Genomic DNA, 18,860 nt, shown 5'->3' with positions numbered 1-18,860 from the left:
GACAATGAGCATCTAAATTTACATCTTCTGCTTTCTGGAATCCCTATCTCCTTTTCACTAACCCTCAAGTGAGAAAAGAAAGAATTTCAGGAGTCCAGCTCTACATTAAAGCATCAACAAAAGGCAAGATTTGCACAGTATTTGCATTTTAGTCTCATCTTTACTATAGTTTTATTTGAAGGAAATATTCTGTTCACTACCTGCCTGCAGGTGGGATTACAAGAAATTAGAATTCAAAACCCCATAGTAGCAGTCAATCCACAAAATTAGGGCTATCATTTCAAAACTGAATGAAAACAAACTAACAAGCAAAAGAGCATGAACTATTTATTTCTGAGAAAATAGTCTACAAAATTGTGGCTTAACTGCCATTAAACTGTTAACATAAAAATAGGAAAGAATCTGATAAAATATATTTCTGACAATCATTTAAGTCCTGCATTACAGTTTGAATGGTTTCAAATATAGGAAAAAATCCAAACCTCACTTATAATGAACTTATTCAGTTTGCATCTTGTACTTCTACAGTTTATAACTGGGTAAGTGTTGATGCATAAAGCTGTAATTCACCAGTGTTGAACACAATTTTTTTGAAAATAAATAAGTAAACACACTGAGATGATACAAGCTGAGCATAAAGAATTCATCCTAATTACATCTGGGCAAAGAAATTCAAGTAAACAGAGTCATACCATAAAATTTTCATAAGGAAAGCAAACTAGAAGTAACACGCTCACCTGGTTCTCAGAGCAATTTTCTCCAGGTATTATCAATACTCCTATAAACACACTGGCTGAAGTTACAAAATAAGATGCCTACAAGCAAAAGAAAAAATAGTATGTACAAAAATGTTCCATCATCTAGAATATAATGAGATTGATCTCCAGCTTTCCACTGTGTCACCAAAGCAGGGATTCTTCACACATTAATGTCCAAAAGCACCAGGTTCGTTGTCCATTCCTTGCCTGTTCAATGCAGATTCAGCTTAACTAAGACACTGATTTTAGAAGAATATACCTTTCCTATCCCAGATACATGCTTTTATTCAACCTCTGTGAAGACAGGTACCTCCTTTTCCTCCTGGGCATGAGGGCAACGATATAGAAGGCCATCTTGAACCAGCCAGTTAATTTTTACAAGACTCAAAGATGTGTGATGAACTGAGTCAGGTAAGTGTTTTGTCCCATTAGGGTACAATTTGGTGTCCCAAAAACCCAACAGAACTGTGCTGTGTTTGGTCAGCACAAAGGAATCAAATCATCACACTTGATACCTATAGCCAGCAGTCATGTTGTGCAGACAAGGACTTGAATTGTGATTTACATCAAATACCAGCATTTTATCTCTCCTCTGTAACCCTCCACTTGCACAAGGCAGGCTGGCTCTGCTCCCACTGGCACACTGGTGAACACCAAAATCAGCTTTCATACATTTGAAGGCTGGCAGTCTCTCCACTTCTGAGATGAGGACTCTGTATCTCTCATTGCTGGTGTTAGCAATGTCATCAGCTTTTGCACTCCCAGCCCACTCTTACAGAGTCTCCACAGCAAAGTGGAAAAGGATCTCCAGGAGCACCCAAGTGTGTGCTGCCTCTTCAGCTCAGGGTGACATGGAAGCCCCTCAGGGAGCTGGGCTTGCTGCAGGTGATACAGATGCACTTTGGTTTAGAACTCAAAAGGAAACAGGGCAATGGGATGAAGAGCTGGAGTCTCAGTATCCTTGCTCCTGCAAGAATCAGGCAGCTGATACCCCTGGGGGAGCAGCCAAGTGAGCAGAGTGGTCAGAACTGCACTTTGGTGTCAACACGACCCATTTCTGAAAGGGAAAGAAAAATACCCAGTGTTAACATTCAGCTGGAAATATTTGTGACCTCACTGGAATAAGAACCACATACGTCATGCACTGAGCCAACTGCTTAGCAACTGAGCAGGGGCAGTAATTGTCCACTCTTTTTTAAAATTTGGAATGCACTTTGATTTCACTGTTTGTTTTATGACTACACATTAGAGGCATTATTATTACCACTCCCATGGAAAATGCTATGAATGAGGTAGCAACCGTCCCAGAAAAAAACAGTATCTCACTCTTAATATTTTCTTGGGTGAAGAAGGGGTATAGAAGCTGTTGTTTTTCTGATGCATGCTGAAAAATGCTTTGGAAATACCACCTAATTTTCAGGGCAGGAAATGCCTCAATGCCCGCTCCTGATAGCCTCTTAGCCCATGTCTTTGAAAAAATAACATGCTAGAAGGATAAAATGGGTAGTTCTGAAGTGTAGCTCTTCTATGTCTCAAAGTATCAGGAGTAATTGCCTTAATGGATGATTAAAAACTTTTGCCCTGCTATTATTGCACAGTAGGGAGCTGCCATCAGCAGTGACCTATTTGCTGTCATGGCAGAAATGCTTATTGGTGCTTATCTGTCCACTCTGTGATACTCTTAGAAAATAAAATACTTCTGCCTGAGGGCCTTCCTTGCTTGGCAAGTGGGTTCAGTTGGGTTCCCTCCCCTTTCTCGTGGTGCTGTGGGCACAGCCCTCACAGATGACAAGCACATGAGCACTGCTTAGATAAAGCTCTCTGTAGCTCTCCTGATGTGCCTGATGTTTACATGAAATGCTGTTACTGCTGGGCTGGGATATGTGTTTTCTTTGTAAGGGGTTGTCAACCACAAGACCTCTGGAACTGTGCCAGAGAATTAAGAGATCTATTTTAAAATGTTACGGTAATCTTCTGTGCTTTCAAGGGGGCTCTCACACCACATTTCCAAGCTTTACCATGCAATCACACAGGATTGTTTCCTTCCAAAAGGATTTGGTGGGGGTGATGGCAATGAAGACTGAGAAAGCTGGTCAGTCCCAGGCTTTATTGGTGACCAAAAACTGCCATAAACTATCACTGCAAACACTGGTGACACTAGTGATGAAAAAAGTCAACAAACCTTGCTGTGTTATTAAAGGCACCATTTTGAACATGAAAAGGCTCAAATGTGGAGAAGGAAATGCTTCAGCTCATCTGGGAGGAGAAGTCCAGTTATTTTTTGATGCTGCTTGTATCCAAAGCACCTCCTGATGCACAGGCGGCACAGCTGCATCAAGGACAGTGGCCCTGGAGAAAGATCCAGGGAAGAGGTTACACACATGGCTTTATAATGACAAGATTATAAACCTGAAACAGCAACTGTGCAGCCCACCTCCTGTAACCAACCTCTCATCAGGTTTTCACACACAGCAGCGAAAAGTCAGACCTGCACCCCCCAAAGGACAGCTGCCCACCATGCCTAGTCACTCTGTCATTACTCAGCTGGCATCAGCAGCATCAGCCTTTGCCTTTTAAGCTGTACAGATGTTTGCTCTGTCTGAGAAGAGATGATTGATACTTTAAAAGGTGCTTTAAAAGCCCTTCCCTCCTCTCACTCCTCCAGTGAGATCGAAGTTTTCAGTCCACTGCTTTCTGGAGGCATATTTCATGACACTGACGAACACAAAGCAAAAGAAACACTATATAGTTCTTTATTTAAACCTTCCAGGTTAACCACATTGATAGATGGAAGGCCTGTTGAAGATTCTTTGTCACTTTACTGAAAAAATCAAGGTATATTAGCATTATACACTTGTTTGGGTCACTTATCCTTTCCAGGAAGAGGAAGATCCCGTATCAAGTTTTACCTGTGGCACCTGTCAGCGTTCAACACTCCAGAGCATCGTTTGCACAGGGGTGTGCAGGGTGGCAGGGGCTGTGGGAGGGCAGGTAAGGAGATGGGCACCAACGAGGGGGCTGGATGCAGGGGGTGGGGAGGACATGAGAAGGGCACTGCAGAAAGCAAGAGGGAGGTGAGTGAGCTCAGAAGGGACAGGTCAGGTGCCCTCCCTCCTGCAGAGCAGGGGGAAGGAAGGAAGGAGTGCCACAACAATAATGTGGTGAGGTGGCAGCTTTGATCAGCTTTTGAGACTTCCCTCGTGCAGGACACCACACTTCCAGCAGCTCTGCAAGGCTGAAAGCTGCTGTGCTATCACAAGGGCCATGCAAAGGGCTACACCCTTCTGCTAGGAGCCAGCACACGAGTTGTTACCCTGCTCTTGGGTAGAAAACAAGGCAAGCTAGTTAAACTATTGCAGTATCACACTGCACTTGTGCTTGACTCTGACCCCAAAGATAAATGCTGTGCCTGAAAACATCTCATTGAAAAAACAAAGGCTTCCAATAAAAGAAAAACAACCAAACCCAAAACATAAAGACTTATCAAAACACAAGCAGTGACACTACACTGGAAAATATTTTGCAAACACAAGCACACTCTTTAAAAATACAGGGCATTTTTGGAGCATTCACTAATTCTCCCACCCACACACAGGACTGTCCCTGAGATGTAACCAGGGATTGGGATGGTCCAGCAGCACAGTGAACTACTAGGAAGGGAACCACCACATGCACTACACCTGCTCTGGGCTGGTCCTGGGAGGCTGACTGGGTCAGCACGCTCACCAACTCATCTCTGGTGGCCAAACACGCTCCCTGCAGCCTGTCTGGCCATGGGCTGCAGGGCTCCAGCAGCTGGGGTCTGCCATGGGAGCAGCTTTTGCACCACTCTCCTAGACTGCAATTGTTCAGCCAGCCAAAGAAGACAGACATCTGCTGTCCACAGGCACGACCCCATGCAGAGAAGGACACGTTGGAGAACATCAGAAAAAACACTATTCCACAGGAAAATTCCCTTCAGGCATTTATTGTTTCTGATTTTGATTGCTGAATTTCACTTAGAAAAGTTCCTCGCTGCCCATGCTGTCAGCTTAGCCTGAGCAGTGTTTCTAGGCCAGCTCCTGAAAGGTTTTTCTTTCTCAAATAAACAGGACACATGCAGTGCCATGGCAGTCAGGAATCAAATGCAGCAGGGACTGGAAAACAAGCAGATCATTGCTCTGTGTGCCATAGATTAGGCTGGGAAACCAAATATCTGCTGCTCAGGCGTAACATGCACAGCACAGGTGTGGTGTTTCCATGCCACTTTCTTATTATTATTTTAAGCAGGGCCTGATTCATCATTTTGTCATTCCAATTTTATCTGAGTGTGAATATTTCAATGGCAACAATCTCATCAACATGTAACTGGTATGAACCCTACCATCACCAATTTGTTTAAAACACTGAAAATCCAGATTATTTAGTAATGTATATAGCTTGCTGACTGAATGAGAAAACCTTAGGAAGAAGACAAGTACAAAAATGAGTAGACACTAGAAATCTTATTCTAAATTTCTCTCAATAATAATAAGTAACATTTCTCTCCATACTTCATTAAAGATTTCATAATCAATAAAATAAAATAAATTTACCTGGAACTATTTAATTCACAAGTACAAAATGGACTCTTCCTAAAATTTAAGTTTATGGTTTGATACTGCTGTTATTATTCAGAACATAAAGTTGGTCTTTAGAGAAAGCCTAGTGTATAAATTAATATAAATATATAATTCCATATATCATTCCTGTGCAATTTTCCTTAATGTCCAAAAAAAAAAATCAGGCAATCTTTCATTTTAAAGATACTTTTGAATCCATGTAAAGTTTGAGCCAAGAATAAAAGGGCAATGAAAAAGAAAACAAATTCTTCAATGTACTTTTTTTTACTATTACATACATTAAAATTTTTGGGGTTGCAAATCTCCATTTATGCATTTGCACTGAGATGTACAAACCTGACCATCTACTGTATAGCCAGAGATCCCAAACCTCACTACCCAGCCTCAATTCCCATCAGAGGTGATTTGCTGCCTGCATTTGTCAGCACACTTCACCTGACACAAGGGAATCGAGAGATTCTCGCTAAATTCAAAGTTTTAGGTAATGAAAAAAGCTACCATTTATTTCTAAGGAGTCTTTTGCTTGTTTATTCACCCTCAACTCTATTTTGTATTATATGGCAACCTCTGTATGATTGCCTCCTGATGCAGTAGATTCAAAATCTGGAGGTTCAGGAAAGGTTATTTTTTTTACATTATCTCTGCTAGTGCACCACTATATTCTGGCACTTGAACAATGTCCCTAAGTCAGCAAATGAAGGCAAGCTCAGTTATTCCCAGTTTTCTAGTGCTTTCAGCCTGGAATAGCATAGCCTTCTGCAATCATCTGTGTGGGCTTTCCCTAACACAAGTTCTAAGGGGCACCTTCTCTCTGCAGGAACAGCTGGCCCACAGGGCAGCCAGGTGGGACCAGCTCCACTGGCCTCTTGTTTTCAGCGTTCTTCACCCAAACATCTGCTCCAAAGTCAATCAGCAGCTTCACCAGCTCCACACTGCAATTCCTGGCAGCCGTGTGCAGAGGGGAGTCCAGGCCCTTGCCGCTGTTCGCATTTGCTCCTGAACAGTAAGAGAGGGCAAAGAACAATGACAAAGAGAAATGATTAAACAGTAGCCCATTTTCATTCACTGCACTAGCTGCTATTTGTCTGAATAACACACAAATGCAGGCAGGGGTGGACTCCCTTACGCTGGGCTTGGTGCTACAGTTTGCACAAGCACAACTCTCGCTGGCTGAGCAGTGGGGCTGAGTAAGAAAACGATCCCGGAGGAATGGTGCATGAGGAAGTCCCTCACCCCCAGCCCAGCCCATGGACATCCTGAAGCAAGACAAATGCCTATGGCCCACCTCTGCTTCCCATCCCTTAATATAAACACAGGATTTCAACTCCTCTGGACTGGAGGCTTAAGCTAGTGGGATTTCCAAATGCCAAAGTATATGTTAGGGAAAAAAATGTGAGGATAGAAAAGCTCTAGAGGTTCTTGGTAGAAGAGAGAATAAGCACCCCTGATGACAGTTCCCCCATTCATTACCCTGGATTAATGCCTCCTAAAGCACCCTAAGAAAGGTGAGCTGCAGAACTAATTCAAAACTGGAAGGTTTTTATAGTACACATTCCCATATAAAGGAAGCAGCAGAAAAAAAATAGTAGAAAAAAGAAAATAGTTCTCAACCATTTAATATTTAGATTAATTTGTATTTGGCCTCTTCCCAAAAAAGGTCATTATACTAAACAGTGACCTACCTAAAAGGTGTTATATATGATTTTTGCTTGTTTTTTCCAAAGTAGCTTTGTTGGTGCATCACTTTTGTACCAGCTCTGTGGCCACTTTAGGTTATATAACCCCTTTAGCTAGAAGACCTGTACTACTGTAGATAACAAAAAATGGTTTTGTGTAATTATCCAAGCGTACAGACTTACAGCTAGGTTTGTGTGATGTGAAAGATACAGTGCTGAACCTTCTTCTGTGTTGTTAATGTCTCAAACCTTTTATGAACTCACTGGAAATTAAAATACGCTTGGAGAAATATGATGTAAAAGTGGCTGAGTCAGTTCTTTTGGGTAAAGAGGAGCAAAAAAAATTAAAAAATTAAATTTCTTCCTATACACTTCAAATAACTGCAGCATCACATGCATAGACACTGGAAAGGAAAGATTGTTCCAGGCACAATCAGCCATGTGAAATCCAGGATCTCCCATCATTTTGTTGGGAGCTACCAAGCTGAACTCCTGGGTTAAGAAGAGCCTGATCTACCACATTTAACCAGGGCTGCTATTAGGAGTGGCACATCACCTGGTCCCAAAACACAAAGATAATCCAAAGATAGATGTTGCAGGAAATGGAAGTACACCATTCTTTATTTTTGTTTTTACCTGACTCAAGCAGCTTCCTGGCACAGTTCAGTTGCTGGTTCTCACACGCTACATAAAGAGGAGTACCCAGGTGCTTGATGTTGTGATCTATATTTACCCCACGGGATGCAAGGAGCTCGACACACTGCACATGACCTTAAAAGGGATAAAGAAAGAGTCAACTCACAGAGATCAGGCCTTTTTTTTTTCAGCAAATTCCCTGTTGCAGCACTGTAGTTTGGCAAAGATTCAAAGTTTTGTCAAGAGGTGGTAGTGTAATACTTTCATTCACTCCAATGGAACCAGTCAGCAAAACAGAAGCTGAAAAGCCACGTTTAGCAAAACAGGCTAAAGCCTCACAGGCTAAAGCCCTCACATTTTATCTGACTCATTTCAGATGTCTACTGAAGATGAGATGAATCACTCCATGTTTCTCTCCATTCCTTTTGAAGATAGCCAGATGTCTCCCTCAAATGTCCACACTGCAGGCAGCTGACTTGAACAATGCATTCCCTTCCAGGTGTCACCATGTGAACTCAGAGGATCTGACAGCTGAGCTGACCTGCCCTTGATGAGAAACAGGGGTGGGAAGAACTGCACCCCTCATGATGAGACCAATTAGCAAGGCATTTTACATGACCCAAAGCAAGAAAATTATCTTCTTTATCTCTCTCCTCCACTGCAGCACACTGCTAGTAGCATGGAAGGGAGGGCTGATGCCTGTGGGGTTACCTCTCTTAGCAGCCTCGTGGATGGGGGATGCCAGGTCACAGGGAGGCTGCAGGCTGGCTCCATGCTCCAGCAGTAAATTCAAGCAAGCCACACTGCCACTGACACACGTGTTAAACAATGGTGTGTGCCAGTCAAGAGTGACTCCATTCACCTGGGGGAAAATAACACAATCCGGCAAGTGTTTTTATCTTCTCAGTGTTTCAGAATTGATGACAACTAACCAGTTTCTCAGCAGAATATAGGGTTTTTGATAATTTTTATAAATGATCACGGCCACTCCAGGGTCTCTCAGGAGCTACCAAGCTAAAAGTCTGACCATTTCTCAGTTGTCTTAGCTGAAACACACCAACCCATAGCCCTCTCCTGAAACAGTCTATTTTTGGCTGAATGTGTGCAGCCCTTCCTTTTTTTTTTTTTTTAATTTTAATCAGAAAGGGTTTTTTACTGGTAAGGTAATGTACATATGAATCAATTTTCTTATTCATTATAATTTTGACATTAGCTTGAAAGTAGTGGCCATGAGACACCATTTCACCATTTTATTTGCAACTTGTTTCCATTTCTTTCCCATTTTATTGTCAGTTGATCCCAACATTCCTGTGCCTCTATTTAAGACTCTGAATATTGATACCAACCAGATTAATGTGTGCATAAAAAACACCCTTAACTTCTGCAGGATAATAAACACTTTGCAAGATGAACTTCCCCTTGTTCCTGTGAAAGATGAGAACCTTTCATCCTCATCTAAAGTACAATAATAGCTGCTTCTTATATCTGCTTTTTTGGATCACTTTTTTAGGACCTGCATCTCGTAAGTACCTTAAGCAGAGTTAAGTACAGAATATAAATCACAGAGATACTCTGCCATCATGTACCATTAAAGTGTGGTAATACAACACACTGAAACTAGAGACAGTGGTGTGTCCATCACGCACTCACCCGAGCACCATGTTTTAACAGGACACTGGCACAGGCAGCATGACCCCCTAGGCAGGCTTCATGGAGGGGAGACACCTGGTCTGCTGTGACAAGATTGACATCACTCCCCTGATAAGACAATGGAAAATATCATTACAAACGGCTACTAAAACCCCCATACAAAAACCAGCAATGAAAAAAAAAAACAACCAACCAAAAAAAAAACCAACAAAAAAAAACCCACACCAAAACAACAACAAAAAAACCCTTCTTTAAAAGCTTTATGTAACTAGACCTTCCTCAACTGCCTGAAGCTATTCACCTCAAAAAGTAAGGATGAAGAGGATGAAGAGGCTGTGATGTTTTGGATGAAGTGGATACTGGCACAGAGTACCTGAGGTCATGCCTTGTGCACACTGAAAACCAGCACAGAAAGCTTAGTGGAGTGTCCAGTGGGAAAATACATCCTGTTAGGAACTCAGCGTGATTTGGTTTCTACTACACTGCAGATAGAAAAATCTGAAATAAAAGAAAATTATGAAAAGTTGCTACTAGAGCTCTTGGCAGGGCCAGGACTGCTGCTTTTCTCTATCACTGCTCAAGCCTTCTGACCTTCTCCCCACTGAGTCTGTGGTTATTTGACTGGGTTGAACCCTGAAATGCTCTTGAAGTATTTTCTGCTCTTTGCCTGGAGGCAACCACTGAAGGAAAGAAATGCATCAGAAACATTGTTTGGATTCTACAAGATCTTTTGTTTCTAGCAGTCTTGGTGCTCCAGAAGACTAAGCTGGAAGAGTCTCCAATGCCCCTTCCCTTTCCATCAACTCCTTCACAGGTTAAACCCAGGGATTTGAAGAAACAAAGTGGTAAGGTTCACAAATCACTTCTACCTATCCCTGACCTTCTGGAGTGGGACCAGGGCCTTGGGATACACTCAGGCACTTCAGAAACGAACGTCTGGGTGACTGAATTGAAGCCTCAACCAGACCTCTGACTGGATCCAGAGCTGACCCTCAGCTGGGGCACCCAAAACTGCTCACAGGCACACACGGGAGCTGCAGAGGAGCTGCCCTCAGCCATCCAGAGATCCCAGTGATCAGGGTCTCATTACCTCTGCCGAAGTTAACTCATCGCCCAGGACAGTTCAGTACATCATCAAGTTAGTGCACGAAGTTTGTGCTGGGCAAGGAACTGATTGTAGGGAAAAAAAAAAGCCTGTTGCATGCAGATTTCACTGCAGCCTGGTTAACACGACTTTCTCACCCTGGAAGTTTCACAGCAAAGCACAAACTGCATTCATCCACTGAACAAACCCTGAAAAGAAATCAGTGGAGAGGTACCTGTTCAATGAGCTTCTTCAGAGAAAGCAGACGCCCATGGATAGAGGCCTCATGTAAAGGAGACCAGTCTGAAACAAAGTCTGTATGAAAACAAAGACAGGAAAAAGGCTAAAAATTCTATTTCAATAGCATATTTTATCCCAACTGTGTGACCTCCCTTCTACTTTATTTGAGCTGCCAAGATTTCTTTGGAGCAGATGCTGTGAGGGATACAGACAAGAGGATATCTTCTCTCTGGGTGCATTTTTAACTCATCCTATGTTTGCACTGCACAGCTGCATTCCCCTTTAGAAGACAGGAGAGGGATTTGCAGAACATCACCTGGCTCTGGCTGGGCTTGTCCCTCTCACTGAATTATTTCCAAGGCCTTTTTTTTCATAAACTTACGACATTTTACCAATTAACTCAAAAGGAATATGTTTTGAAGAGGCTTTGGCTGATCAGTCATTTACCCCTGCCCTGAGCTGGACTAGAATCAACAACACTTGGCAGGAGAAGGGACCAAAGTACAAGGAGGCAAATTGTGCTGCTTGTTGATTCCATCTTTCAGTTTTCAGTGTCTGGTGTGAGAGGTGCATTTTAAGTAATAGCTGTGCTCTCTGCATTGTTGAAACCACAAAGTGAGGTACAGCACGTATATACCGTGCAAATATTAATAGAGGGAGATCTTCTGTATTAAAGATTTTGTGGCTCAGAGCCAACTGACAGCAATAATCCTTCTGGGATATGTATGTTCCAGCATTCAAAACCCAGTGTCTGCTCTATGTCAATGTCCCAGGTTCCCCCTGGGAAGGAAGGGAAGCCTTGACAGAGGGCACTTCCCACAACTTCCTGTGAAAAGACATTTTGCTGCTCTCTGGAGATGTCCCACTCTCCTACCACTAACTACAGAGAAAACTCCAGTGACCAAGTCGCTGAGTTACTGAAGTTCTCAGGAATTATAATAGAGTACATGTATGGAATGGAATCCTTAATAGCGGGGAGTCTGCCTTCAGCAAAAAACCCTAATAAGCCACTATAATTCTTTAAAACAATGTTTACACATAAACTGATGATCATAAAGGTTTTAAATGAAAAGAAGGTATATTTAGACCAGACATTAAAATGAGGTAGTGAAATAATGTAGCAGGCTGCCAAGAGAGGTGGTAGATGTCCCATGCCTGGGAAGATTCTAGGTCAAGTTGGATGGGGCTCTGAGCAACCCAGTCTGGTGGAAATGTTCCTGCTCATTGCAGGGGTGTTGGACTAGACAACCCTTAAAAGTCCATTCCAACCTAAACCTGGCTATGAGTCTATGAACTAGCTTTTAAAGGAATTTGTATTCTTTGTTATTGGCATTATTTGAGCTCTGCCTGCCTCCTCCTATGTTCCATGGGCTGCATCCCACAACAGTTACACACTTTCATTAGGCTCCCAAAGATCCTTTCACTTTAGCAAATGGACAGCCAGTTCTGGAAGCTGTGGTTCTGGTTTATATGGATAGAAAAACTAGGCTACAATTATTAAAGCACAGAATTATTAACTGAACTGAATTAAAACAGCTTTACCCTGTGATGTGTGTCAAATTGATGCTTATCTGACTATGCTGTTGTTCTTGCTGATCCTGCCTGTATTACAGTCAGTTGTGTTTCCAGGGTATGCAAAAAGCTTCTCCTCATTTGAAAACTAATGCCATTGCCTAAATTGCCTGAGTTTTAAGGGAAATGTGTTTACAGAAATTCTGAAAATCTTGATGGAAGTACAAGTTTTTTGAGCTGCAACTTGAACATTTTTTTGGCCACACAAATACTGGCAGCCATTTGTGCCTGTACCTGTGCATTGTACCAACTTGTAATATCATCATGTCAGAATTCTGGTTACTAAGAAGGACGTATCCATGTGCAGATTTTATCCATTCAGTCCTTGCTTGAGAAAAGACAGGTTTCTACTGAAATTCTACAAAAAGCCAGACCAGCCATCTGTGGACTGGCCATTAGCTTGCAATTTTACAAGTCTTAAAAATGAGTAAAAAGATTGACCATATAAGCATCAAAAATAAATGTCAGTGAAAAATAATAGAGATATGTGCTAAGACATGATTTATCTGCGAGTTCTGTAACAGAGAAACTGAGAGTTTTATCCCAGGTGGAACTGGAGTCCTGTGGAGCCCTGTGGAGTCCATCACACCAGCTTTGGATACTTTTGGAAGAGCGGTATTCAAGGCCTGACTGATGACTAATTGTGATGGCATAACTCCAGATCTGCTGCCATGAACTGCACAGCCCCAGGCTGATGTCTTTCCTGCCCTATCTCCATCTGCAGCAAACACCTCTAACCTGAAGCAATGTCAGGGAGACAAGCTTCCTGGAAGGGATGGCAAATTTCCCAAGTTTCTTGACCCAGGGCATCACCTTCTGGCAAATAACAATATCTCTATTTTCTGCCTGCTCCAGGCTGGAACTCGTGTTTCTTGCCTGGAAGAGGAGAAATGCTGCAGTGGGTTTCCATGTCGCATTGCCCTCACTGCCAGGAGGCACACTGTCAGAATATGAAAGATCTGTATTGTATTTGATTAAGGCCTAAGAAAATGTGAGTTCCAGCTGACCACAGGCTTTCAAATTCCTGAACTAGTGACATTCATGAAAGTACTCAAAACACTCTGCCCACCAGAGCTGCACGTGAAGTAGCAAGGCTGGCGTATGTGGGGGACACAGCTGTGTTCATTGTATGTACCACCACTGCAACAAGGATTCCTGATTGTCAAAAATATGTACAACTGCTCTTTAACAAAGAAACAAGATAATTTGTCCAAATTTGAAATTCACCCACACCTTAGTCCACAGGGAGGTGGAGTCAGACCCCAGCAGCTCAGCATCTAGACATCCAAACCCCACTGGCTTTCAGTGGCTTTGGGTCACTTAGCTCCCCTTGCAGTGCAGAAGACTCCAGCCAGCCCAGAGGTTCCATTAAACCTCTGGTCATATTTGAATGCACTGCCATCACTCAGGCACGTGACACTGGCAGGGTGGTGTAGCAGAGGGAGCCTTATAGCAACAACCATCCACACATGCAAATTTTGACTGCTCCCTTGCACAACAGAGCTCTTACAGGACCTTTCTACAGCACTGGTTTTTGTGGTGATGGCTGAAGCAACTTTTTCCAACCTCTGACCATGTGAGGGCATTGCATCCTCTGTGCCTGTCCCCAGGCTGGTTTCCTTCTGTGCTTCTCATGCACAGTGCAGCTTGAAAGGGGCTCTGAAGTCCTTCCAGTGAAGGTATGCCCTTGCATTCATATTTGCAGATAAAAAATCCCAAGGCATTATATAGAACAGATTACAAATGGTATTTTTCATAGTCAAAGGCTGCCCCTTAAAGTTTGTGATATACACAGCCTGAGCCAAATACATTGCCGCTGGAAATTGCCAGAAGAGCTTAGTGACTCTACTAAGGAACAGGCAGACACAAAAGGAATGGACTGAACTTTGATTTTCAAAGGACCAAATGATCTGTGCCCAGCACTGTGCCATGTGGGATTCCCTCCTTCCACCCTCTATTTTGCTGGAGCTCATCTCCAGTGTGGACTGGTTCACACTGTTAATAACATCTCTGCCTTCCCTCTCACCCCAGCCTCAGGCTGTACATACGTGACACACACGAGGACAGGCAGACTACACTGCAGATAGACTGGTCAGCCTTGCATTTTGGTTTTATGGTCTTAATTTTCAATTTGGTATTAATGGAAACATCCTGAACAGCCCAGGAAAGGCGCAAGAACAGCATAAAGTCACATTTTCTGAATTTACCTCATTCTCTCTGCACTCGCCATTTGATGAAGGAGCAACTTCACAGAAACAGAGCTACATGGAACACGTCCAGCTAAGGATATGAAGTTAAATTACTTGTCTTTTTTTACCATGTCATGTTTTCAATGGCTCTGGGCCAGACACAAAGCAATGAACAGAGTGAGGCTATTTGTCTGAGTAACTGCTCACTATTATGTGCCCACAACAGCATTGGTCACAACAATGCCATTGCAGAAGAACCCAGTAGGCTCAAACAACACTTAGGTCTGTTCATCTTAAAGTGCAGGGGAAAGGATAAAAGATAAAGGAAAAAGAAAAAAAAGAAGAAAGAGAAGACAAAAAAGAAAAGCAAAAGTTAAAATAGTCAAAAGAAAGGATAAAAGAAAGAAGGAAAGTAAGGAGGAAGGGAATGAAAAGAAAGAAGAAGAAAGAAAAAGAAAAAGAAAAAGAAAAAGAAAAAGAAAAAGAAAAAGAAAAAGAAAAAGAAAAAGAAAAAGAAAAAGAAAAAGAAAAAGAAAAAGAAAAAGAAAAAGAGAAAAAGAGCCAGAGCTGAGCTTCCTGCTGGCACTCATTTAAGTCAAACATGCCACATTTCAACTTATTTTTCAGTATGCTGAGGTCCAAGTGCTGCACTTATTTCTGCTTGCACAAAACGTACTACAAAATCAACCACTCTTTTCTATGACACAAAAGAAAAACGATAAAAAAATGCAGTATCAAACAGAAATAACTTTTTTTCAAAATCCCCTGAGAAGTACCAAGGCATGGGGGTGTTCGGAGGGACGGACCGAGGACCTGTCCCGAATCAGGGCACAGGGAGCCAGCGCAGCCTGGGCACAGGCAGGAGCGTCACTCACCCCTCATCAGCGGGTTTGATGGAGACGCTGCACATGCCTGGCCTCCAGCTCCTTGCAATTTGCTGGCATTTTGATTTGTTCTCTCATCATCCATCTCAGCTCTGTCTGCCCAAGCGCTGTTTTTTCACTCTGTGGCTGGTTTCCAGAGTTCAGATTCCACGGTCCCCGCGGAGCCCCCGGCGGCCGGAGCGCTCTCTGGAGCAGGCTGTGCACGCATGAGCCGGGCGGAGCAGGCAGAGCCCGGGACACGGGCCCGGCAGCTCCCTATGCACAGGCTCCAGCACCTGGGCTGGCATTTAACACACCGGCCCCCGGGCTGCCCTGCTCGGCAGCCGGCCATCCAGCCCAGCCAGAGATGTGCCTGATGTCACATCCTCTCCAACGCGACGCCCAATCGGGGCGCCCGCCGTTCATTTTATCAGGAAGGAAATTCTTAGTTTGCCAAAAAAAAAAAAAAAAACCAGACAGAAAGAGCCAGTTCAACTAGTTGGGCAAACTCTGGCTGCAGGGGACCCGCAGAGAGCCAGGGGCAGCAGGGCAGGGCTTTGCAGCTCCTCGGCTGCATCCCGAACTGCATCCCGAGCTGCATCCCGAGCTGCACCCGAGCTGCACCCGAGCTGCATCCCGAACTGCATCCCGAACTGCATCCCGAGCTGCACCCGAGCTGCATCCCGAACTGCACCCGAACTGCATCCCGAGCTGCATCCCGAGCTGCATCCCGAGCTGCATCCCGAACTGCATCCCGAACTGCATCCCGAACTGCATCCCGAGCTGCATCCCGAGCTGCATCCCGAGCTGCATCCCGAGCTGCATCCCGAGCTGCATCCCGAACTGCATCCCGAGCTGCATCCCGAGCCTCATCCCACGGAGCCCGAACTGCATCCCGAGCTGCACCCGAGCTGCACCCGAGCTGCATCCCGAGCTGCATCCCGAACTGCATCCCGAGCTGCACCCGAGCTGCATCCCGAGCTGCATCCCGAGCTGCATCCCGAACTGCATCCCGAGCCTCATCCCGCGGAGCCCGAGCCGCATCCCCGCTGAGCGCGGAGAGAGGAGGCTGCAGCGGGGCTTTTGTCCCTTCACCCTCTTCAGCAGAGTTCGCCAAGTCACAATCACACCAGCTACTTTGTGCCAAAGCTGCGTCCTTTATTTGTAAGCAATTTCTCAGCCTAAACAAACCATCACAAATCAAACATCATAAATAAATAAATAAACAAACGAATAAATAAATAAATAAACAAATAAATAAATAAAATTAAATAAAATAAAAAAATAAAATAAAATAAAATAAAATAAAATAAAATAAAATAAAATAAAATAAAATAAAATAAAATAAAATAAAATAAAATAAAATAAAATAAAATAAAATAAAATAAAATAAAATAAAATAAAGTCATCCTTGTTTCAGGAGGACCTCTGCCTCATTTCTCTGCTCTGTCTGTTTTGCTTCCCAATTTAGTGCCATTTACAAGCACAAAATCCTTTTTCTGTCGCTGAATATTCACCCATTTGTGTGCAAGTGCAAGGAGGCAAATTCTAAACCATGTAATGTTTTCCGGTTTTTTTTTTTCCATGCAAATTCTAAACCATGTAATGTTTTCCATTTTTTTTTTTTCTGTATGGCTACTAGAGCAAAATTTGTATTTGTTTATTTGGGGATTCAAAGTTGTTAATACTAGTCTAATTCTGATCCTAACTTAGCTGAGCCTAAGAAACTTGATTTTAATATTTCTCTCAGTAATGTTTGCAAAATGGAATCATATTTAGAGTTTCTTTGTCTGTATTTTTAAAAATAATAATTTGTATTAAAAGATGCAAACAGCAGCTGAACATCATCCACAAACCTTGACAGCAGGGAATCTGTGACAGCAGCCTGGACACAGGTGAGGACAAGGCCAGACCTTTCCATGGTTCTCCCTGCTGAGTGCAGCATGGCCTCCCATGCTGGATGCAAGCTGACACTTTGATCTGCTTGGAAATTACATTTGTGTCTTAGCCATTTCCACACTAAAACTGTTGTGGGAAGAATGTGTAAACAGAGAAAGTGGAGTAGGCATTGTTTTTGAGGATTGACATGTAAAAGGAATGGATAAACAATTTTTCTTCCTTATTGTTGCTTGAGTTTAGAGGTTAGGTTACCACATCTTGTGTATGATCACATCTCTAGCAGATCTAGTGTTAGCAACCATGTCAACAATCCACCACTGAAAGGAATCAATGTACGCATCCAAGTGTGCAAGCTCAGAGCTGTGTTGTCATATTCTCTGATGAACAAGAAGATAAATGCAGCAATGACCAGCAAGATTGAGTGCCTCAAGAAGTTTGCAGATGACATGAATTGACAGGTGACACTCCTTAAGGAGGGCATACAATCGCTGGGGCCCTGGACAAGCTTGAGGGTTGGGCCTGCAGGAACCTCATGAGGTTCAACAAGTCCCAGTGCAAGGTGCTTCACCCGGGTCAGGGCAAACCAGACTTGAATACAGGACTGTGAGAAGAAGTCACTGAGAGCAGCCCTGCAGAGAAGGACTTGGGAGTTCCTGTGGATGAAAAGCTGGATATGAGCCAAAAGTGTGCACTTGTGGCCCAGAAGGCCCATGGTACCCTGGGCTGCATCAAAAGCAGCGTAGCCAGCAGGTTGAGGGAGGGGATTCTCCCACCCTACTTTACCCTCATGAGACCCCCCAGGAGTGCTTCATCCAGCTCTGGGGTCCTCAGCACCACAAAAACACTGACTTGTTAGAGCAGGTCCAAAGAAGGACCACAAAGATGGTCAGAGAGCTGAAGCACCTCTCCCATGAAGAGAAGCTGAGAGAGCTGGAGTTGGTCAGCCTGGAGAAGAGGAGGCTTTGGGGAGGCCTTACTGTGGTCTTCCAGTACTTTAAGGTGCTTATAAAAAGGAGGGAAAGGGACTTTTTATATGGGCAGATAGTGCTAGACCAAATGTCAGTGGGTTTAGATTGAAAGAGAGCAGATTCATATCAGATGTTAGGAAGAAATTCTTTATTCAAAGACTTGTGAGGCTGTGAGTGCCCCATCCCTGGAAGTGTTCAAGGCCATATTAGATAGTACTCTGAAAATCCTGAGCTAAAGAGTGGCATCCCTGCACATGGCAGGGCTTGGGACTATGTGAACCTTAAGGTCCTTTCCAACCCAATCCAGTCTGTCATGACAACTGTACTCCTCTGAGTTACATTTAATCAACATTTAAGATGCTCTTATGCTGATATGCAGCCAGATTACAGCAGAGAGTAGCTAGAAATCACAGGGATCCTGAGTTTTATGGGCATAAATTATCTGCTGAGGTCTTGCTTTAGCTAGCAATTCAGACATACCTGCCAAGGCAGTGTGTGGCTTTGGCCTGGTGTTCACCATAATATTATTTTACCATCTACAGCCACTCACTTCTTAAGCATCATTTTGATGTGAATGGCATCATCGAGCTAAATTAAACTCCACAAGAAACACATCCCAAAAACAGGGGATTCCTATAGGTTGTTCTCAGCCTTGCTGAGAGCTGGAATATGCAAGAAGGCTTTGATTTATTTAATCTCCTTTGTTGCTGATCTTTTTTGGAAG

At 43.4% G+C, this 18,860-nt stretch overlaps 1 protein-coding gene across 1 annotated transcript; it reads right to left on the bottom strand.

Moving 5' to 3' along the window:
- Nucleotides 1–314: 314 nt before the first annotated feature.
- ASB9 (ankyrin repeat and SOCS box containing 9) lies at nucleotides 315–15,675 on the bottom strand. Its single transcript, XM_023918406.2, has 8 exons — nucleotides 15,282–15,675; nucleotides 10,641–10,720; nucleotides 9,322–9,429; nucleotides 8,383–8,533; nucleotides 7,672–7,806; nucleotides 6,164–6,355; nucleotides 2,941–3,107; nucleotides 315–1,815 (listed from the first exon to the last, which is right to left on the bottom strand). The coding sequence occupies exons 1-7, from the start codon at nucleotides 15,373–15,375 to the stop codon at nucleotides 2,983–2,985; spliced, it is 885 nt and encodes a 294-aa protein (XP_023774174.1). The 5' UTR covers nucleotides 15,376–15,675; the 3' UTR covers nucleotides 315–1,815; nucleotides 2,941–2,982.
- Nucleotides 15,676–18,860: the final 3,185 nt, after the last annotated feature.

Source organism: Cyanistes caeruleus, chromosome 3 (genome assembly GCF_971803275.1).
Source record: "Cyanistes caeruleus chromosome 3, bCyaCae1.hap1.1, whole genome shotgun sequence".
NCBI classification, from domain to species: Eukaryota; Metazoa; Chordata; class Aves; order Passeriformes; family Paridae; genus Cyanistes; species Cyanistes caeruleus.
The sequence above is the reverse complement of the archived record's forward strand: the minus strand, read 5'-3'. Positions and strand labels throughout refer to the sequence as shown.